Source organism: Athene noctua, chromosome Z (assembly GCF_965140245.1).
Source record: "Athene noctua chromosome Z, bAthNoc1.hap1.1, whole genome shotgun sequence".
Lineage (NCBI taxonomy): Eukaryota > Metazoa > Chordata > Aves > Strigiformes > Strigidae > Athene > Athene noctua.
The window spans coordinates 69262063-69285943 of record NC_134077.1 but is presented as its reverse complement, the minus strand read 5'-3'; the positions used below and the strand labels follow the sequence as shown (position 1 = coordinate 69285943).

Below are 23881 nucleotides of genomic sequence, written 5' to 3'. Positions count from 1 at the left end.
GAATATGATGCAGTGATGATGGGATGAATTTTTCTGCAAGGAGACTAGGAGTCTTAAGCTTAAGGGAGAGGTGGCTGTGGGAGACCATGACAAGAGATCCGTAAGTCGTGTGTGGACTGAAAGTAGATATGGGCAGATAGATAACTGTTGCCAGTGTGCACATGAGATGTCAGATGAAACTAAAATGTGAGATATTAAAAATGTGCAGAAGGAGATTTATCACTATCATATTGCTGATTGTGGAATGCTTTATCATGAGATAGATGGTTTAGGTATTAAAAGCCTGCAATGGTTCAAAATCATGGGCAAAAAAAGTCCCCAAAATGCAGTAATACCTTCTCTGTCTAAGGATGCTTTGATCTGTACATTGCTGAAGACTGAAGTGGTATTCTGTAAAAACATGTTACCCATACAGTTACTGGTTTTTTTAGATATGTGATGTTAGCAACTGTGAGAACTTGATAGGTCTGACGTGCTGTTCCTGAAGGCTGTTTTCCTTCCAGCTTGTACTAATGAAAGAGTAAAGATTAAAACAAAAAGAAACATTTCACAGGACAAGGCCTTGAGTCGGGTAAGATGTTCAATGATAGCAGAGCCTTGCAAAATGAAGAGTGTATGGGAACAGACCGAACCTCAAATTGAGGAACAAGGAAACCTCCCTTGGCAGTGTGATCAGAGGTACTATCTGAGACTGCCCAAGTTGTGTCCTTTAGATCAATTTAGCTCTTTATAATCAGAAAACCACACATCTTGATGAGAAGCCCCCTACTCAGATAAGACCCCTACCCTTTCGGTTTGTGCAGAGTAATAAAAAGACTGTAACTTTAAGTTGAGATGAGGCATGTTGTTAACCAGTGAGAAGCAAAGTGGTAAGAGACTAACCGATGATCATTACATTAAACATGTATTCGTGTAGTTTGAAGTGTATAAACATGTTGCTTGCCTGTGTGTGATGTTCTAGCTTTGTGGAATTACCTCTGAGCACCTGTCTCTGTGCAGACATGGATTAAACAAATATCTCGACTCTGTTTTTCAGCTCATTGCACACCAGGTACAAGAATCCAGATTTTGGAACAACAGGACTATGGACCTCATACCTGTGTTTTCATTAAAAAGACAGTTAAAAGTCTTGAAACACAGGTTGCAAATAAAAATGAGCTTTTTTTTTTTTTTTTCTCCTTTCCTTTGTCTCAGATCAGTTATTTCAAGATGTTTTTGCATGCTGTGAGTCTGGTATGGGAGAGGAATGTTTATGAAATAAATTCAGGTCATTTTTCAGTTCAATATTTTTGGGTTAAAAATAGGTAATTTTTATATATTTGGAAATAGTTACTGTAAGGGTAGTATCAAATATAGACATCACATGTGAAATGAAGTTGTCAAACTACTTAGAGGTTTATAGTCAAATTGAGATGGTTTTAGGAGTTTCAGAATATGGTTACCTATCCGGATTCCTGGTTTCTTAAATTTTTATAATCAATTAAATACTTTAATACTTATAGCATTTTTAAACTTAATTGATTCTTCCTGATGACTGCTGGATGTCTGATGAATACATGCCTGACCATGTGATTTGACTTATAAATGTCTCATATCACACAAAACATTATGGCCCATACATTTATTTAATCATCAAATAACATAGCTAACAGATTTGGGATTCCTGATAAATAGGGTCTTTTTTTAAGCCAGGTGCATAAACTAGACAGACATAATTTGCATGTGCACTTACTTAAAGAAACAGTTAAAGCATAAGTATGCAAAACCAAATTACATTGAGAATTTTAACTATTTGTATGCTCAGTAATAGTTGGGCATGCAAACTATGCTTTTATGTTTCTAATTGCTTGAAAGTCAGTCCTGTAGCTAGTCATGGACTGTGCACTATTGCAGGAACTTACATCTTTGAATTTGCTTTACCAAATAGTATAGGGAGTTGGATGGTATCTACTTACAGATTATGCTAAAATCTTTTAAAAAATTATGTAGGAAAATGCAGAATTGAATCTACCCATATCTGTTGTAAAAAAAAAAAAAATAATGAATTTATGGAGTGTTTACTTACATTGTAAATAAAATTGCAGCTTAGACTATGATAGATTAAGACCTGGTTTTCTGCTTTGTGTTTCCTTTCCATATCTTTCAAAGCTGGTTTTACAAACGACTTCTTTTTTTTTCCCCAAAAGACTCTACAATAGAAGATCAGTGGAAAAAAATCAGTTTTCCTCAGTTTTGTCAGTGAAGTTTTGTTGTTGAATGATTCCTAAAAAAATGATTAGTACTTTATAATGTGAATGTCCTATCTTGCTTTCGTAAATTGAAAACTTTTGTATCTGAAAACTCTTTTCAAATAGAGAGTTTAGTGTTTTCTTTCAGATCAGCCTCAACAAAACGTTGAAACTTTTTGTGCGTGCCTTTCTCTGGATAAGGTTATTTTCTCGTTAGTTATTTGAAGAAAAAATCTCAGAATTAATTCTTCCTCAAATGTTTGTTGTCCCATAGTGTGGGTGAAAAATTGCCAGAAAAGAAGGGAAAAATGTGTGTTTTAACTAATTTATCTGTGAGAAGTGATGTCTTCAAAGATTTGTTCTTATTTCTTCCTGTTTTCTTTCTTTTTCTTATTTATTGGAGCTTGCTTTGTCATTTGATGAATTTGGGTTGTTGAGTAAAGGCTGTGGACATTGATATTTTATATAGTGAACACACAAATATGACAATAATCTGATCTTCCAAAATATGAATACATTTATGACACAGGTACAACACAAATGGTCTATAGTTTTTTTAGTGCTTTTTCCTTGTTAGCCAATGACTTTGTGTATAACCGAGCAGATGTGCTGCTTCTCCTTTCTTGTTCAGCAGTGCTTTCAGTAACAGGGGCTGAAGTGGGCACTGTTTGGCAGTCAAGAGACCCTTCCCACAAGGCATCTTTGGAAGAACAACTGTGTCAAGTCTTGTGTCGTTTAAAGCCAGAAAGTTTTGGTTCATTGCTGATGAGGGCTGGAACTCAAAGTACTGGTTAGTTCATTTTACACTAGAAGGGAAAAGAAGTGGATAACCTTCAGATGAGATCTGGCAGCTTAGTATTAAGATGGAGAGAGAATACTGTAATATTGAAAGTTGGTGTCACGTAGTGAAGACTGCATTTTAACCAACTGCAAATTAAGACATGCTGTTTTTCTCTCATGTTTCATTGTTTTAGTAGAGTATCTTCCAGTTGTGTAAATCAGTGCCTTGCTTGTAATTTGATTAAACACAAATGCTAGTTTGGATTTCTATATTCGTTGTCAAATAAATGAAACTTGGAAGTTGTTTTCCAATTCTGGGGATAATATATTCTGTGTTTTTGTGAGGGTATGGAGGATTTTGTGTGGAAGAACGGTGTTTAACAGGTAACTCTTCCACCAGTGAATTATATTTAGTATCCTGACAGCTTTGACAATATGGTCAGGTGTAGGCATTACAAAAAGCAGTCTGGTGTTTTGACAGGGGAGGCAGGAAATTGTAGCTGCCTGGTACTGATTTGGATAGCTGAGAAACAGTTGTCTGCAGTGGCGTATAGGGGTCCTTTCCTTTGCTTTTAGGATATAGAAGAAACAATCCTGTAGATTTTGTACTGAACAATCATGCAGAATAGTGTGTGGTCAGCCATGTAATATGGTACAATTCTTTTCTGTAGATGTAGGTAACTGACTTCCCATATCTGGCCTTAGTTACTAATTTTGCAACATGCAGAAAGTTATTCTTTACTTTCTTCCTCTTCTTTTCTTTTTTTTTTTTTTTTTCTTTTGCTTTGGCAGCCCCTGAGAAGTTTGTTGTAGTCTTCATCACCTTTTTGCTCTGGTAGTTAATGTACATACCAAAGTGTCAAGTTTGTTGTGTTTGTGCAACTTCTGCAGTTTAAATATTACAGGATTTGCTTAAAAACCACTGTCCCCGGTTTTTATAACTGGTGATAGGCTTTTTTAGGATTATGTAAATACTGGTAGCATTAATGAGATTTTGTCTTGCTGTGAGTATATGAGCTTTTCTAGTGTTGTGCTTTGATGTTTTGAATTAGGTTCATTAGGTTTCTCAGGCCACATACTGACATAGATGTGGATGATTGAACTTTGCTGACCTCATGTTTCCACTTCTGTAGTATGAAGATAATTATTAGTATTAGTGATAATACCATTGCAGTGTGGATTTTACTTTAGAATGACATCTTAGTAGTTATGTTCTTATCTGTAAAAGAACTTCTGAAGGCCTTTTATCTCTTAAACTGGACTATCTTTTATATTCTCTTGTTTTAATGACTTTGTAGGGTATAACTGAATTTTTGGATGTGAGAGAAAGAGCAAAAGTAGCTATTGGTGGGAGAAATTATGTAGAACTCCTGAATTCACAGAATTACCAAGGTTGGAAAAGACATTGAAGATCATCTAGTTCAACCTAACACTGACAGTTCTCAACTACACGAAAGTTAGTCTTAATTCCACAAAGTTAGTTTGATTAACAATTCTTAAGTAATTCCTTCATTGTGGCTAGGGTATATTCAGTTTGCTTAGTAACTTTTCGGTTGTGAAGCAGCTCAGGTATTATAACTGATATATTTTGGTGAGATGGCTTGGTTGAGAGGAGTTTTTATCATACTAATTTATGTGATATTTAGTTTGTTGTCGTGTTCTTGAAATCAGACACTGGCCAAAATCATCCTGTAGTTTTTCTCAGCTGAACCACTTGTATGGCTTTTTCTTGTCTCCTAACCCCTTTTCATAAGGAATACAGGACATAGGTATCTTTCAGACTTACACCCCTTCACCTTAGATAAATTTCTTTCCAAAACTTACGGAAGAGAGCCTGAGATCTGTCAGAATGCTTGCAGTCACTGTGCTTGTATATGTTTTGTACCCACAGACAAAACTAGGATAAAAAGGTTGGTATCAGATTTCCTTGGGAAAATGTGCAATAAAAAGAGAGCTATGGACTGGACTGTATAAATGTCACTCATGATAGTGTTTGTGCTGGGTAAGGGCTGGGTATTCTTAAAGGGGTAAGGAGAAAAAGCAAATGTGTTTTGTGCCTTTTATGTTAGCATGAGCAGAGGGTTTTGGAAGTTTGTTTTCTGTTTGAAACATGCATGTCAAATCTCAGAATTTGTTCTATAGATTATTCTCTTCAGTGTATGTTATGGTGAGTGTTCTGTTTTGTTTTTTTTAAAGCTGGATTGAAAGTGAACCACAATGGCGGCTGTCATCTCGGATGGTCCTCCAAACCCAAGATGCAAAATCATGATTTTTAGGCCTTCGATGGATGAATTCAGGGATTTCAACAAATATTTAGTGTACATGGAATCACAAGGTGCTCATAGAGCTGGAGTTGCAAAGGTAAACATCTATAATGTAGGAGGAAAATTGTTCCTAATGTCTGTTTCTTCTCAGTATTTGCTGATTGCAAAACTGGCTTTTTTAGTATTTAACATTTTCTTCCAGATGATTTTCAGTGAATAGATACTGATCTGTTACTGTTTTAAGAAAGTGCTTTTTGGTATCTCTGGTGTTTCATTCAAACTAATGAAGGTGATGTATACTGTTTTCTCTCTAACCTTTGATTGTTTTCACGTTTACAATAGCAAAAGAAGATCTCTTCTTAAAGGCAGATTTAAAGTAGTTGATGTCAAATCAGAAGAAAATAGGGAGTTCGTCGTATAAATTGGAAAGTCCTGATCTGCTGAATGTTGAACTTGATCTTTTAGGGTTGTGTATATCTTTACTGGAGCAAATAATCCCACTAGAGTTAACTGGTGTATGCATGAAGATAGTGAAGCACTGTTTGAATGGAAGTAGTTTTCTTTTTGATGGTGATTGTGTTATCTTTTTGTTAATGAGAAGTGGAGGTATGCCAACTACCACTGCATTGCCCTTTGAACAGTGGTATAGGCAGGATCTTAGAGCAGATGTTGCTCCCTTAACAGAGTGATTGTCAGAGACTGAGTCTGATGTAATTTAGTGTTACATCACAGAAGTATTTATGCTGTATCTGTTTTGCGACTTTTCAAACCAGCGGGATACAGTGTGCAAGTCTAGAAATCCTAGTTTAGTTATTGTAAGTAGTCAGTGGGAATAGCTGTCTTAATCACTGTTTTTTTAAGATAATGCTGTGAAGTCATGACATTTAAAAATTGAGAGAAGAGAAACAAAACCTGCAGTTCTTGGTTTCCTTTTGCCAACTCCCTCCTCCCTACTTACTATGAAACAAAGCAAAACTGAACCCCTCACACTTTGAAAACCTTATAGTTTGTTTGCTTTGATTTCTGAGGGTAGAGTACATATAGGTCATATTTTCAAACTCTTCTCTGCAAACAGGAGTAGAAATGTGATGAACAGACAACAGAGGAAAGCCTGAGCTGAATTTTTCACATACTCAACTGTAGTATGGAACCCATTTGTGTGGGGATGAACTATTGCAAGTTTTTTCATCTTGAACAGCAAACTTAACAGCAAATTCATCATAGTGATATCTGTTGCTCAGGAGATTTATGCCATTAACATGCACGTGAGCAGGAGGTCCTAGCTATGTATCATTCTGTGGATTATGTACATGCGCTCAATGTTAAAAAAAAATCTTATTTTCATATTTGTATAAATAGCTGTATTTCAACTGTTGGTAGTTTCTAATTCTGTTTCGTGGGGATCTAGACAAAGAAATAGAAAGTGCCTTTTGACTGACCACTGAGATAATGCTGATTTTTCTATTTAAATTTGTTTATTCATATATAACATGCTTGCTTTCTTTGGTATGTTATATATAAAACAAAGACAGGCATGTGTAATTTGTACTCCTTCCCTTCTCTGGCTATATGAGGAACCTCAGCCAGGATTAATGTTTAATATGTTTGGGAAAAGACTAAAATATAAACTTACTTTTGTTTAAAATGAATAATATTTGTTGTGATATGCCTTTATCATGGCTGTGTCTGTCCTAGACTACAACTAATCTTTTAATTTGATAGTATTCAAAATCAGAAGTTTTTTTAATTTGGGAAAAGAAGTACATTATTTAATTTCTTTTTTAAAACTATGTATCTATTTACCTCTTCAATACTTCTTAGAAGGTGTGTCATAAAAAATGATCCAACAATCCTTAAAAAGCCTATGCAAACTTCTGGTTTTGTTTCTGAGACTTTCATAGTAAAGAATAACTTCAGTTGACCCTCCATTAGGTTTTTTTGTGCTGCTTCTCTTCTGTCATGGATTGAGGCTGCTGGTATACTTAAGATTAACTGTGGGATTAAAATATGTCATGGTTTAAGCCAATGTACTAGTCATTTGTACATACATGAACTTTAGGGTATCTGGAAAAGGAGAGTTTTTAATGTCTTGGCATTTTGGGTTGCAAAATTTCAGCCAGTAGGAAGTGCAAAAAGATAATTACTCTTCCTGGAAATATTCTTCACATTTTTTGAGATGTGATTATGGCTTCAGTTGTCATTCTGTCTTGCTTCCTTATCTTAATTGTTGTTCTGGTTCCTTTCCTGTCATCCCGCAATTAAACCTCCATGTGCAGACAGTGTAGGAGAAAAAGAGCAGAGCCATTGAGGAGAGCAATGGACATAGTAATGTTAGGAAAGTATATGAACGAGAAGAATGTGAAATAGTTTTGCCTCTATTGTGTAATTTTCAATTTCTCTGATACTGTTGTCATCTTCACTCATTTTCATATCCTTATTCCTAATTTTCTGCAGGAACCAACCATGAGGTTAATTCCTGTATATATGAAATGTGTATGATCTGAATATTCACTTGTTACTGAAAGACAAAGATGACATAGTTATCAATAAAATAGACTAATGCTGTAGTGAAACTAACTTTTTAAAAATACTAGATGCAACATATCTACCAGGTGTTTTTAAAGAATATCATGCAGATGTTGACTGTGGAGTGGATGCAGGCATATACTGTATTTAATTTATTTTAATATTAGTCAAAAATCAGTCTGTAAAATGGTGATCATGACAACAGAAGAACAGAAGTTAGGCTGTGGTCTTTTCTTCACCATGGTGTAATGCTACAAGATGTAGATTAGAATCCCATAACTGAATTGAAAATGAGTTGGGGAGTCCATTTTAGTACTTTAAGTGATAATCAAAGTTCTTCAGAGATATGACAGCTTTTCAGATTAATATGAGAAGTGGGTAGTGAATTTTAGATGCATATCTCCAGTTAACGCTGTTTAACCTATACTAAGTTTAAAATTTTCAAGCAGTGGTTTTTTTATTTTTTTAAATATAATTAAATACAAAGTGAAACCACTTTCTTTCCTGATAAGATCATGAACAGCTTCCTTAAGGATGAATCTTTCAGTGTAGTTCCATTTTCAAACTATAGCTATTTGTTTTTGGAGTTTTATCTGGACTATACAATTTTTTCAAAAAAGTGATATTTTTTTTTAGTCTCATTAACATATTCTTTCAATTAAATTTCATCAGGTGAAAGGGATGGAAAAATTTGGCTACAAATTACTGTTCTCTCATATTGTACATATATATGTGATTAAGAGAAGCTGGAAATTAGCAGACTCTTAAAAATATTTCCAAGATTTTATTTACAGAGATTTACAGGATGTTGCTGCTGGCATAGCACTTGGAGTTTCATACTGTTGAAATCACTAAAGCTGAATATATCCAGTAAGGGCAGAATTTGGCCATGTAGTCAGGGATTTATGATATTTTGTATAGTATAATTTGGCTTGTTTGAAGTTAATATCCCCATTCATGATTGAAAATGTGTGTGTCTCCATTTTTGGACACACTCTTGGATTTAATTCCCATTCCATCTATCACATTTCAAAATAATTTGGCAAGCTTTTCTCCATGTACAAATTTTAAGATGTGATAGTCTTAGGAGTGCAAAAAATATTTTTATATATTTGTGTTTATATGCATGTGGTATATCTGCTGACCTGGGTTTACAGAACACCTGGAATAATGTCTATGATACAAGAAAACATAGCAAAACCTTTTAAAAAATATTAATAACGTGTTGTGTTTCAGCTCTACTGTGACTGAGGAAGGTGCCTTTTAACAATACAGTGTAGGTTTGCTTTCCCCTTCTTATGCTTGATACTAGAAGCAGTTAAAGCATGTCTAGCTGTTTTCAGCCTATTGGTTGGTTGCTACATATTGCTTAGTTGTCTTGAGACTTTTTATGTTCTGATAGTCCTATTTTTCAGTACATCTCAAAAAAATTATGTGTAGAAAATAAACCAACTAAGTATTTTTAAAACAAATCTTGTCAATAAATCATACTTCAGAAGTGTAAGGGACGTTTTCTGAGTTTTGGAAATTAGATTTAAAATAACAAGAATAAAATATTTTTTCTTATTTTGATAGTAATATGTATTACATATAATATGATTATATTATACCTTTAATATTACAGAGGACCTAATTTATAGTAAGTCTAGGATGTACAGACTCAAGTATGCATGCAAAGAGAATAAAGACTACCAGTGGAGCTATATGCTTATGCAGAAGCAGTAATTTAACATCTAGACAGAGGTCGTAAGCAGAGTAGATGTTCCCAACACTTTAGGTTAAATGTGAAAGTGTAAGGGTGGAAGGGCTCTCCCCAGTGTGGAAGAACATGTAAATGAGGATAAAATGACTATAAGACTTGCACATACTGTGGGGTGGCAGGGGAGTGTGGGGAATAAAATGTTTAAAAAAAAAAAAGATTCCTAGTACTATGCCTGAAAAAAATGATTAAGCTACTAGACAAACAACATTAAGCCAGTTCTAGAACAGATAATATACTGTGTCATCCTGGAGCAAATTGGCTAAAAAAAAATCTATTAGGCTCTTGTATATGAGTTTGAAATGAGCTTTAGGCATAGATAATGTATTTTAGTCTTACTGTTACAGAGGATGCTACACTTAAAACTGAAAACAAGGAATGAAAGCAATAGAACAAATGAAAAAGACACTGATAGATTACTTGTTCTTTACTTGAATAACAAGTGTTTTGGAGACTCAAACTGCATTTATATAGAGTGAAATAGTTAAATTAGTTTGCAGTTGCATTGGCAAGTAGTTTTGGAACATGTTACTGTTTTGCCAAATATCAGGCCTAGCATAAAGGACACAGCCAGCAAAAAGAAGAACCAATAACCAAATTGTATTTGATACAAAAGGGTCAGTACATGGGTGAGCGCTGGGGGTACAAACAAGTCAGATTATACATAATCAACATCAATCCCACTGACCCCAACAACGACACCGCAGGACCAACAAGGGGTGGAATAAATGGTGGAATGCAGTCTCCCATAGAAGGGATGGGAGACAACCGAGTCAACAAGCCAAACACGTAAGACCAAGGAAGCCACACACTGAATCTCTACACAGCCCGCGTTTACAAAGCCAGACCTGACTGGAGCCCAGTCCCAGGCAGGCGGGAGGTCCTTCCCCAACAGGGAACTCTGCACAGGGCATCCCCCTCACAGACAGACACTGCCCTGCCTGCAAGTGGTCCCAGCTTTTATCCCCAAGTGGGACACCGGACCTTTGCTTACTGAATGCAGACACCTGGGGCTCCTTTACCCAATGGCTCTCCCTGCCAGGCCGGCACCACCCTGGAGGGAAGCCTAAAGGCAAACTCACCCCCCCTTTGTGAAGGGCTGGGGGAATCACCCCGATGTCAACCTTAATTTGGGGCTTGGGGTTGAAACCCCAGCATTTCAGATACTGAAAATAGATGTTGGCAAGTACAAGAAAAACAATGTTCAGAAGAGATGGGGCAGACTAGATACATAGAAATAGTGGCCCATGCCATTAAGAATCAAATGTGGAACAGGAGATTACCAGTATATGAAAGAGAGTTTAACAGAAATTTATGCATTGATAGCACTCTGAAATAACCTCATTTGTATTAATGTGCAGGTTTCATGGAGGAGACTGAGTGATAGAAAATAGACATCTCTAAAACTGAATATACATCATGCTAAAGAACACTAGACAGAATATGCTTAGGATGTTTGAGATATGTATTTATCTATCTATCTAAAAGTGAGACAACCTTGCCTTAGGTTTTTCCTTTTTTATATTTAAGCATTGAACAGCTTGAGTGATGAATTTGATCTAGGTTGCTTCCATGGAATAAACCTAACTTGCCAGACTTTGAAGAGGTTATTTTTACTAAAGGGAATGTGAAGAGGCTTCAGTGGGACAGGTCAGTGGTAAAAACTCAAGAGACCTAGTCTTCATTTCCAGCTCTGATACTGGCTAACTGTATGTTGCTTTGGACATGATATTTTAACATCTCCAGTCCTTGCCCTGGCCTTTCTCAGAAAATGCAAGTTCTGTGAGGCAGAGACTCTATTTTTACTTTCTTTTAAAATATTATTTAGTATATCAATCCTCACAGAAATCACTTTAACCACTACTCTAATTACAACAATAATAAATGCTCCATAGGGGGAAGGGGGTATTTTGAACCTCTATTCACAAAAATATTTTTATTGCTTAAAGCACACTGACCTTGAATTAAATAAGGTAGTGCAAATTTTGCTTTTCAGTATTCATATACTTGAGCCAAACCTGCAAGTTCATGCTTAATAATAATGAAAATGGAAATCTCTGTGCACATATTTGATTTCTATGCATATATTCTAAATGCATGACTTCTCTGCTTCCAAACCAACATTTTGTGTTTTGTTGATGTGCATATAATTTAAGATTTGTGTGAAAGAAAGAAGTAGGAATCACAAGTTGATTTGATTATTTCTTTTTCTCTGAAAGCGAACAACACTGAAACTTGATAACTTTAAAATTGTTAATTTTGCACATAGATTTAATCTTTAATTATGAGGTTTAAATCACATTAATATTAAAACTAGTACATCTAGATTAGTGCGAATTTACTGCAAGAGAGTTGTATCCTGCAGTTTTATGAGGAGTAAGTTGAAACAGACATGAAAATCTAAAGCTCTCTGAATTAACGGTATTTTCATTTTTCAGAAAGAAAGTTGCTCATACTGTTTACATCAGATAACATTTGGACAGGAGACTGTCAATCTTTTGTATGTTTTTTTTTTAAATTGAGGATAACAATTTTATATTGTGGAGTATAAAGTGAATTACAAGGCTTTCTGATTATAAAATACTTGTTCTGTTATTATACATGTGTATGTTTGCACAGTTGCACATGATTGAATTGCTGTGATTAGTGGGTTGCCGCTTGTGAATTGAGGTAATACTATGCCCATTTTGAATTGGTTTCTGTGTTATTTAGGAGCACTTACATGGACAGTTAATTACTGTGAAACAGGTGGTAAGCAAACATTCATTTGATAATGTGGGCATATTTGACTGTTTCTTTTGATTTTCCAGAATTTTTTGAACTGGTATTGAAACTGTTGATGTTCTGTTTTTTATTTCTGAATTTAAAGGTTATCCCACCAAAGGAGTGGAAGCCAAGAAAACATTACAGTGATATTGAAGATTTGGTAATTCCTGCTCCAATACAGCAGAAGGTCACTGGCCAGTCAGGGCTCTTCATACAGTACAACATTCAGAAAAAGCCAATGACAGTGAAGGAGTTCAAGCAGCTGGCCAACAGTGACAAGTATGTATATGGGGGGACTTGCTTAGAAGGATATTTATTTGTTCCTATATTGTGGCTTCTTTGAATTGTATTAGGCAGCTGGTGATTATTTTTCACCTACTCAGTGGAGGTTTTCCTGTTTCCAAAGTTGTGGAAGGGTACCAGAGTATGAATCTCGCTTGTTTCTGTTGAAAGCAGCTGGTGCCATGGCAGCAAAAAAGCATCTGAAAAACCCGAAACATAATGCTTCCTTTCCACCTTTTTTCTTTCTGTTCTAATAGATGTTTATGTTGAAAATAATGAAGACAGTCTTCAAAATCTGAGTTTTATTTTAAGTACACCTATTAATGTTTAAAATATAATTCAGTTCTTTGGCCTGCATACTGACATGGCTTATCATCAAGTAGTTCTGAAAAAACACCCAACGATTTTTTAACACTCCCAGTAGTTTTTGCATTAATCTAAGAGAACTCAGCTGCACCTAGCAAATGTCTTATGTTCTGGTTATGGCAAGATGGATATTAAGGGAGGGGAAAAAAGAGTCTGTGAAGGGCTAGACACTATACTAAAAAGTTTCAAATTGATGGGCATTCCAAGAAGAGGGAAGTGATAGAAGGAGCTCATCCCCATTGTTTTAGGCCACATAAAAAGAATAAATTCTACTTCAGTATTTCCTCAAAACTGACTGGAAATAGTGTTTGGAAGGTGAGTCAAAGGATCCTAAAGAGAAAAGATATTTGAATATAATGAAGGAAGGTAACACTGCCCTAGTTTGAAGGAAAGTTTCACTTGTAAGTTAAGAAATTATGAAGTAAGAGAAGCTGTTATCAAGATCAGGAAAAACTAAGACATGAAAAGCTTTTAAAGAGGCTCCTCAGCAAATTTTCAGTAATTTCCATGCCTTTGTAGAAGGGCGAAACTGATCTCCTTTTTTCAGTTATAAAGTATCTGTATGTTTCTGCCCATATATTACTTGTGAAAGATTGAGGTTATCACACTTAGAATTTTCCTCCTCTGCTGAGTGGGAATAGGAACCCATTTTGAGGTTCTTAAAATTATTTTTTCAGGGGAGGGGATAATAAAATATAAAACCTGTATGGTATCTGATGTAATTTTGTATGGTACCTGTTCATATATGTTTAAAGCTTACATGTGATTAACCCATGATAAAATGAGAAACTGGTTTCTTAAAATAGTTTGATAATGCAAAAATATTGTTAACGTTTTAATAGATACCATGATGTTAATTAAGTTTATTTTATTCCTTGTTATGGAAGATATTTTGTGTTTCTGTTTTCAGTTTTCATGTTTTTTACTGAAATCAGTTCACAACTTCATTTTGTAGGTAAAGTTAAGAAAAGTTGGGAGGGCTTCTTATCTATTACTAGCTGTAGGTCTTTCTAAATATTCATCACTGCTCTTGAGTAAATGTGTTATATAAACTCCTATAACATTCTTAATGCATTCTATTCTTAAACTATTAAGTAGCTGAGACCCTGTATTCTCTCATAAAAATAATTTTGTTCGTTAATGAAGATGACTTCTCTGTTAGAGACTATTCTCTTGAATATTGTGATGTTATCCATTTCTTTTGAGAAAGAGAGAAGGGCCATGAATATCTAAATTAAATCACAGTTGCCTTTAAGAGGATTTTGTGCGCTCAATCTAATGCATTGCATCTTTTAATTGTTTAGGCATTCACAATTCGCAATTGAACCAAGGTGCTTCTCCACCTTGACCTCTCAGAAATACGGGCATGCCTGCATCCTGTAGTCAAGATACTTGTGTTGTGGTAACTGAGTTTATGTATCCATATTACTCAGTGCCAAGCAGAAATACAACATGATTTCTGGAGCTGTATCATGAGAAATAATTGAGAAACTATATTCTGGGAATGCTTTGGTTAAAATGTTTTTTTGCTAACTTGCTTGTCTCTGTGTTATTGCATGATGTAAATTTAAACTTATATTGTTTGGATTTTCTTTTTGGCAGTTCAGTTTCAGTAAGTTGTTAGTACTAATGTGAAGCTTTACTTCTTAAAGTCACAGTAGCAGGAGAGCAAGTTTTCTTTTCTGATGACCTAAATATGGGAGAACAGAGGCCTGACAAAGGGTCCTGAGGCAAAAACTATTGATGCATGTTTTCAATTGTAGTTTGCTTGTGTTGTGTTCCCACAGGATTTTACATGAAGTTTGAGTGACCTTCCAAAAGTATATACATAAGTATATTTATGCATATATAAGTATGTTGCCCTGTGCTGCACTAAAGGAAGAAAAATTAAAATGCCCTTAAATAGTTTTTTTCACTGAGTGGTAGAATTTTTGATATCAACTGTTTGAAACATTACACTGTTTCTCAAAAGATTTTTCTGGGAAAAGAAGAAAAGAAGAAAGTACAATTTTTTCCTAATAGGGCTGCTACTTGGCAGAATGATACATTTGAGTTGTTCTGACAGGCTTGTTCAGGACCTATCTCTGCCTCTTTGCAGAGCTGGTAGTGAGACAGGATAATAACAAATAATTGTCAGTTAAGTCACTTTTCCATGTGTGTCTTTTTTATGGAAGAGGAAGAAAAAAAAATGGACGGCCTCAGACTGAGGGCAGTCAGTAGATGTGCTGTTTAGCTGCTGGAAACTGAAGAAAATATTGTATGGGTAGGTATATGACTTCAGTTACTGTAGCTGTCAGGAGGTTACATGCTATGGTGAATCATGTATATAAGAATTCAGGACAAGTAATAATTCCTCAATTTCAGTGAATTTGAAATAAAGTGATCTCTTAGATTTCAGGTTGCAGGATCAAAGTGCATCAGTAGTGCCTTGTGAAGCTGGTGGTTGAAAGACTGTGCTTGAACCTTTGCCTCTTTCTTCTTCTGCAGATACCGCACTCCAAGATATGTAGATTATGAAGATCTGGAGCGTAAATACTGGAAGAACTTGACTTTTGTGCCACCAATTTATGGAGCAGATATCAATGGGAGCATTTATGATGAAGTATGCCTGGCTTTTTATAAAGTCTATCTCTTCCAGCCCTCTTTTTAAAGGATACTAAGATGATACGTTCTTGCTTTGTGACTGAGAATCTGTCTTTTGAAATCTTTGTGTTACTCACTTTAAGGACTCTTAAGAAAGGTTGAAATTAACTCTACATCTGCAAGAGTCAGACAGTTCTGTTTTTAGACAGTAGGATACTGGCTACCCTTTCTGATCATAAGACTCTTCCCTTTCTTCACTTTGAACTCTCCAGGACTTGGAGATTCCTTCCTGTTTATTTATGTGTTTATTAACATTTCTTATCTGCATGCTATCTTGTACCTCTGTGGAAATTTACTAATATTTTAAGTAACTTTTACTGTAAAATTAAAATACTAAATACTTTATTTTTCTGTCTTTCACTGAGGAAAACTGATAGCTGTACTTTATACATGCTTGGAATGCCTGCATTTTCCTGGAAATGCTCTTACAATTACTCTGTACCTCTGAATTAAAATAGACAAAATAGAAAATTCCCAAGGAAATGAATTTTGCTGGTTGCTTGCCAAGATCTCCACAGATAGAAAGAGACTCTTAACACAGATCTCATTATCCAAAGAATTACAGAATATCCACTGATATCAATTAGGCTACATAAGTAGCTACAGGAACTAGATTTTGAAAGTAATGAGACTAATAGAAGAAATGTTAGCATTTCAGAAAAGATTTGAGGATGTAAAAAATACAGGGCAAACTATTCTCCAAAAGAATCTACCATGTGTGGAATTCTTGAATTATTTCATGTTCTATGTAACTGCCTTCTCCAATCAGTAAAAAAAAAAAAAAAAAAATAGAATTTCCCAGTGGCAGATGGTCTGAGGCTCTGCTAATGTTTCATATTTCTTCACAGAAGACAAATTACTTGAAGACTGTCCAAAGATAAATATGGTCAGCCAAGGTGGCTTTAAGGCAATTCAGTTTTTGCGCTGGGTTATGTGATCTTTGAAAGATAGCTGTAAATGTCCAATGGTCTATTGTTTAGAGAAAGCAGCAAGTACAAATTCTATTGTGCATCCAAATAGCTGTATAAAAATGATTTAGAAAATAATTGAAGATTCTGATTTGGGGTGTTTTGGTGAAGAGACATTCTAGAAGGCTGGTGCTTTATGGGTACAGGAAAGCAGTGTTTGTTTCAAGAACTAGAAGCTTTCCCTTTGCCTTTTTTCTTCTCTGATTTTTTTTTTTTCTTTAATGCTGGCAGCTGCTGCCTTCTGGCATAGCTTTTTACAAATGTACACTTGGTTTTGATTGTGTTTTCTTTGGCCTTCAGTATCTTAAGGTTAGTGTTGCATGAGCAACATTTCCAAAGAAAAGAGAATACAGTAATACCTGATTTTGAAATGCTGACTGGTCAGAGAGAAGGCCAGACATTTCTTTCACATGGAACTGCACTCTCATTAGATTAGAAGGCTGAGAAAAGCGGGTCAAAAAAGCAAAGGGTAAAGTGAGGAGAGCAGCATTCAGCAATCCTAATGCAGATGTTAGGTGCATATGAAGAGGAGACAAAGAAAGCACTAAAAGTTGCAGAGAGTAGTAAATAAAGGAGTGGGGAAGAAAACAGTAATAGGTAGAATAAGAAAACCTTAATGGCTATGATTAAATGGATATTATTTAAAAACAAGTAACAAAGAAGGAATGTTAGTGAAAGGCATAGACACTGAGGAAAGAGTGTGAACAGACTGAGCAGTTAATATGACAGACATGTTATGGTGTACAGCCCTGTGGGGTTTAGAGGAAAAGAAGGAAGAACACATGGTACCAAACTGTTGGTGAGAAATTTGTGGATGTCACTGATGAAAATTGTTTTCTTTTAGAATATTTTTGTCGAAGTTAATTTTTGGCCAGTAGATGGTGTACTTGCACAACTAATAGTTCTCATGTTTTATGCTTGAAGATAATGCTGAGAAAGGATCTTTTTGATTCTGTTCAGAATTAGAGGTTGTTCTTATGTCTTCATTGTTTGCTTCAGGATTGTCATTATTTGGGGAAAGGAGACAAATACAAGTAGCTGACATTTTGGGCAGCTTACAGCAGAAAAGGGGATGGTGGGATTAATTTGACATAACAGCCTATTTGCAATAAATAAAATCAAATGCTTCTTACTAAATGCATTTTATAGAAAACAATGTGTTATAGCTGTTGTGTTTAATATAGAAAGGTAAATATCTGGCAGAATTCCAGGTAGAAAAACACCAGCAGTTTAGTAAAAGTGTGATGTTTACATCTACTTGGGCCATCAAAATTGGTGAGAAATGCTGCTTTGCTGCAAGTCTTTATTCTTTATTTTAAAAGTTTAGCAATTACATCTTCTTTTCTGCATGGTTATTTTCAGTTTTACTTTGAGACATCTGTATCTGAAGCATGATGAAGCCTTAATTTTTACTATTTAGGTTATTTAAGAAACAATATTGTTATTTGTGGAATCCAGGACCTTGCTGGCATTGTGCCAAAGAGATCATAGATTGTGTAGTATTGTTTACTTTTCTTAGACCAGAGTATGACAGATTCTGAGGGGTTTGGAAGAAAGGGTGAAGTTACACAGTCTGTGTTATATGGAACAGCAAAACAAAAGAAAAAAAGGGAGTAAAGCTATAAATGCATGCTTTGAAATTTGACAAAAACTGTCAATGATTCGAAGTTTACCCTTGTGATATTTGGATTATTCCAGAATCTCTGTTGTGGATTTATGGTTATTTGACAGTTTTGAACACAAATTAAATCTTTCTGAATAAGGAAATAACCTATGAGAACAAATGTTCTGTACAATGTATAGAGCTTTATAAAAAATAAATTTAAGATAATGATTGCTTGAAATATTATTCTGTGCTGTATGCATTTTAATTGCTGTTACATTTAATTACAGCGCTTTGTAGGAGAATGACGGTGTAGGTGACTCAAGAAAAAGCATTGCACTAAGGTTCAGATTGTAAGGATCATTATTTATGTTAAGATTATGAACATTATTAAATGTATGTTCCAAGATTCTGTCTTTTTGTTGCTATAAGGTCATCTGGACTTGAGGGAAAATTAATATTCCTGAAAGAGTTTATAATGTCAGTAATGAAGCACCAGTCTCACTAGCTGCAGTTGTTAAACTGATTCATGAATTGATTATGAACACTAAGAGTTACGTTATTTAGGAAGTTTGAGACATGATTTTTTTTTTATTATGTTATTTGAAGAGAGCTATCTTCCTTGTGAGTTAACATGGAAGTAATGCCAATTTGAGCCATCTTAGGCTGTGAATGACTAGCCTGTGAAACAGATGAAAGAAGTTACTGTTCCTATCAGGGAGGGAAGAGAGTTATTTTGTTTCTGATGCCGTAACTTTATTAACTTACCTGGTAAGTTACCTGTGAGTAAACTGAAGAGTGTGTGGTTCACCTGCTTTTTCTGTACAGTCTGTGTTCTGGTGAACTACCACTAGGCCTTCCATGCCAATCCCAACTGTTGTTTACATCAAACCACCAATCACTGAGGCCACAAATTAAGATGTTTACTTGTTGTATGAGATACAAGGAGCTCAAATTAACTTCCACTGTTTCCTGGGTGGTTTTTTTGTTGTTTTTTGTTTGTTTTTTGTTTTTAATTAATTCAGAATCATTTTTGTATGGACAGATGGAGAAGATGTACCTTACATTGACTGATCTAGCAACTGGGGGGTGAATATAGCAACTAGGGAAATCTTCCTGGTTTCAGAAGAAGTTACAAAGAAAAGTGACTGATTTGATGTTCATAATGGGTCATAAAATACATCTGACAAGTGCTGTCAATGGCATCTATTATTCAGTAGAAGAAAGCCAGTGAAGCATGTGTAAATATTGTCTTGCCTCTCACCACTCTTCTTCAGTTCCTGTCTTGAAGGTATCACTTTACTTCCTTTTTCCTTCTCTTAGGTTTATTCCTCCTAATGCCTACCTTTCCTCATGTCTAAGCTGTGGGGAGCATATCTGATTAGTAATACAAGAGTGATTGGTTCAGTGGAGCTTGTAGGCTAGTGGTTATTTTTGTGAAATAAATAGTACATCTCTAATGTAATATTAACTCTAACAACAGATGTACTCACATTTCCTGCTGTATCCCTTGACAGGGCACCTAACTTTATTTTAAAACAACACCTTGACATTATATGTAGAGTCTGGATTTGACCATGAAATGAATTAGGGATAGCATCTGAGTTGTAGTTTAACCTAGGGCTGCAGGAGAGCAGCAGGTATTAGCAATCTTAGAGTCCCTGAAGAGCATCAGTGACAACTTCCTGATCAAAGTTGCCTGCAAAACCTTGTACTCACAAGTAAGGAAGGGCTTATTGCAGCTGTCAGCCTTGACTGTAGTGACCATAAGATGGTGGGGCTCAAGATCCTAAGAGAAGGTGTGAAGACACCAAGCAGAACCATAACCATGGCTTTCAGGGTTGAAAGAGTCCTGTGGGATAAGGCCCTGCAGGGAAGAAGGGCCCAAGAAAGCTGGAGTGGTCCATCCTAATGAGCAGGAGGTCTGGCGTCTGCATAGATGAGCAAGGAGCTTCTGTCAAAAAAACATGAACAGGAAATACCCAGGACATAGAAGCAGGGATGTGTAACCTGGGAGAAATACAGAGACACTGTCCTAGTATGCAGAAATGCAATTGGGAATGTCAAAGCCTACTTGGAATTGAATCTGAGAGATGTTGAAGGCAACAAAAAGGACTTCTCTAAGTGTATTCCTGGAATTAATACTGGGTTCAGTCCTGTTTAACATCATCATTAATGATTTGGATGATGGAGCAGAGTTTGCAGACAATACAGAACTGGGAGGATTGGCTGATATGCCAGCAGGTCATGCCGCTACCCAGAGGGCCCCTGACAGGCTGGAGAAACAGGCTTACAGGAACTTCCTGAAGCTCAACAAGGGGAAGTGCAAAGTGTGATACCTGGTGAGGAAAAAGCCCAGGTATATGGGTTAGCTGCTGGATGCTGAAGACTGGAAAGCTGCTTTCCAGAAAAGTCGTTGTGGTCCCTAGGGGAAACCAAGCTGAACGTGAGCCAGCAGTGTGCCAACGCAGCAAAATTGGCTAACAGTATCCTGAGCTGCTTTAGGAGGAATGCTGCCAGGAATTTGAAGGAGATGATCATTCCCTTTTATTCAGCACTGCTGAGGCCACACCTGAAGCGGTGTGCCCAGTTCTGGGCTCCCCATCTCTCCCCAGAAATACATAGCTATTAGAGAGAGCCCGGGAAAGGGATGATGAAGACATTGGAGCACCTCTCGTGAGGGAAGACTGAGAGAGCTGTGACAATTCAGCCTAGGGAAGAGAAAGTTCAGGGGGAGTTAATCAATGTATATGAATACCTGTAGGGCAGGTGCAAAAAAGATTGAGTCATGCTTTTATCAGCAGTGCCCAGTGACAGGACTAGAGGCGGTGGGCACAAACGGAAACACAAGAGGTTTCTCCTGAACGTCAAGAAACATTTCACTGTGACGATGATTGAGCCCTGTCGTTTGCAACGTACCATGAATATGTATCTTGCATGCCATCCTTTACAGTATTGTATTGAGTTCACATGGCAAGGTTTTGGTAGCTGGGGAACTACAGGGATGGCTTCTGTGAGCAACTGTTAGAAGCTTCCTCTGTGTCTGATGGACCAAGTGCCAGCTGGCTTAAAGATGGATCCACTGCTGGCCAAGACCAAGCCAATGAGCGACAGTGGTAGTGCTGCTGTGATAGCATATTAAACAAGAGGAAAAAAACCTGCTGTACAACAGCAACTGCAGCCAGAGAGAGGAGTTAGAATATGTGAGGGAAAGAGTTCTGCAGATACCAAGGTCAGTGAAGAAGGAGGCGCAGGAGGTGCTCCAAGTGCTGGAGCAGAGATTCCCCTGCAGCCCATGGTGAGGCAGGCTGTCGCCTTGCAGCCCATGGAGCTCTGTGGTGGAGCAGAAATCCACCTCGACCTGTGGGGGACCCCTCACTGGATCAGGGAGATGTGCCCAAAGGAGGCTGTGATTCTGTGGGAAGTCTGTGCTGGAGCAGGCTCCTGACAGGACCTGTGACCCCATGGAGAGAGAAGTGCACCCTGGAGCAGGTTTTCTGGCAGGACTTGTGACCCTGTGGGGTACCCATGCTGGAGCAGTCTGTTCCTGAAGGACTGCACCCTGAGGGAGGGTCCCCATGTTGGAGCAGGGAAAGAGTATGAGTCCTCCCCCTGAGGAGGAAGGAGCAGCAGAGACAACATGTGATGAACTGACAGCAACCCCTCTTCCCCATCCCCCTGTGCTCCTGGTAGGGAGAAGGTGGAGAATCTGGAAGTAAAGTTGAACCTGGGAAGAAGAGGGTGATGATGGGAAACTGTTTTAAGATTTGATTTTATTTCTCATTATCCTACTCTGATTTGATTGGTAATAGAAGAATTTTTCCCAAGTTGAGTCTGTTTTGCCTGTGATGGTAAGTGCTGAGTGATCTCCCTGTCCTTATCTTGACCCACAAGCTTTTTGTTATATTTTCTCTCCCCTTTCCAGCTGAGGAGGAGAGTGATAGAGCAGCTTTGCTGGATACCTGGCATCCAGCTGTCTTTATTAGTGATCTGGATGAGGGGATCAAGTGCACCCTTACTGAGTTTGAAGATGGCACCAAGTTGGGCTGGAGTGTTGATGTGTTTGAGGGTAGGGAGGCTCTACAAAGAGATCTAGACAGGCTGGATCGATGGGCTAAGGCCAACTGTGTGAGTTTCAGTACCAGGTCCTGCACTTGGATCACAGCAACCCCACACAAAGCTACAGGTCTGGGGAAGAGTGGCTGGAGAGCTGCCCAGTGGTGTTGGTCGACAGCTGGCTGAACAGGAGCCAGCAGTGTGCCCAGGGGGCCAAGAAGGCCAATGGCATCCTGGCTTGTGTCAGCAATAGCGTGGCCAGCAGGGACAGGGAAGGGATCTTACCCCTGTACTCGGCACTGGTGAGGCCGCACCTCGATGACTGTGTTCAGTTTTGGGCCCCTCACTCCAAAAAGGACATTGAATGACTCAAGCGTGTCCAGAGAAGGGCAACGGAGCTGGTGCAGGGTCTGGAGCACAGGTCGTACGAGGAGCGGCTGAGGGAACTGGGGGTGTTTAGTCTGGAGAAGAGGAGGCTGAGGGGAGACCTCATCACCCTCTACAGCTCCCTGAAAGGAGGGTGCAGAGAGCTGGGGATGAGTCTCTTGAACCAAGTAACAAGCGATAGGACAAGAGGTAATGGCCTCAAGTTGCTCCAGGGAAGGTTTAGACGGGATATTAGGAAGCATTTCTTTCCAGAAGGGGTTGGAACCCTTTCCATAAGGCGTTGGAACAAGCTGCCCAGGGAATTGGTTGAGTCATCATCCTTGGAGGTTTTAAAAAGATGTGTGGATGTGGTGCTTAGAGACACTGTCAAGGATGTGACCGTGGTTGGACTCAATGATCTTCAAGGTCTTTTCCAACCTAGATAATAATTCTGTGGTTCTACGTGAGATGTCCTTTCTCTATGATCTCATAGTTGAGATTGATGTGAGCATTTTGTGTTTGGTTCTAGTGTGCATTTCCAAACAGAATCTATTTGCTTCTGTTTTGTTCTCACTCCTCAGAAGGGTTCTGCAGAACAATGGTTATATCCAAAAAGATACTGAGAAGAAAAAACAGATCAAGTGAGGAAAATTGTATTTCCTAATCTGTGTTTATGGTGCAGGGATTCTGTTCATAGCATTTTTCTGTCTGTGTTTTATGCACTTTGAAGAAGCAATAAAAACCTGGCAGGTTTTTTATTATATTCATTGGTGTGAGTGAGTAGGTGTGTGAAGAAAGTAGTGGGGGTGACCAAGCACAAATTTTTCTCTATGTTTCTCCTACTCCTTTTCACTCTATCTCTTAATTAGTTTTTTACTCTTTACTATTTGAGCTGTTACAGTCAGTCTTAGGGGTTTTTTAAGATGTCTTATTTGCCGGGTTAATACTGAAATAAATCCATGAGATAATCACAGGAAAATTTAAAGACTGAAAAAAGATTGTGTATATTAATGTACCTACAGAAATAATGTTCATAAAATTGAATACATCACACTGTAGGCTGATTTAAGTAAAGCACAAACCATAGTATCATGTCACTATTGTGAGTACTTTAGAAAAAGGAAACGAAAAAAAAAAATCATTTGGAGCCTATTTTAATCTGAAAGAAGTCACTGCTTACAATCTTGAGCTTCACTTTTTACAAATATACTGAAAGCTACATTTGTCTTTGTGTCTTTGAGAAAAGAATGGGTCAGGCTCTAAACTGTGCAAGT

At 37.2% G+C, this 23881-nt stretch overlaps 1 protein-coding gene across 11 annotated transcripts in view; it reads left to right on the top strand.

The window, feature by feature from the left end:
• The window catches only part of KDM4C (lysine demethylase 4C), a 280337-nt gene that overhangs the window by 3094 nt on the left and 253362 nt on the right, over positions 1–23881 (top strand). For all 11 annotated transcript variants that reach the window (XR_012635528.1, XR_012635529.1, XM_074932069.1 and 8 more), the window contains exons 2-4: positions 5205–5369; positions 12427–12602; positions 15459–15573. Coding sequence is in view for 9 of the 11 variants with exons in the window: in XM_074932069.1 (XP_074788170.1) it covers positions 5226–5369; positions 12427–12602; positions 15459–15573 (435 nt within the window). In the remaining 2 variants the exon portion in view is untranslated. The remainder of the gene's footprint in view (positions 1–5204; positions 5370–12426; positions 12603–15458; positions 15574–23881) is intronic.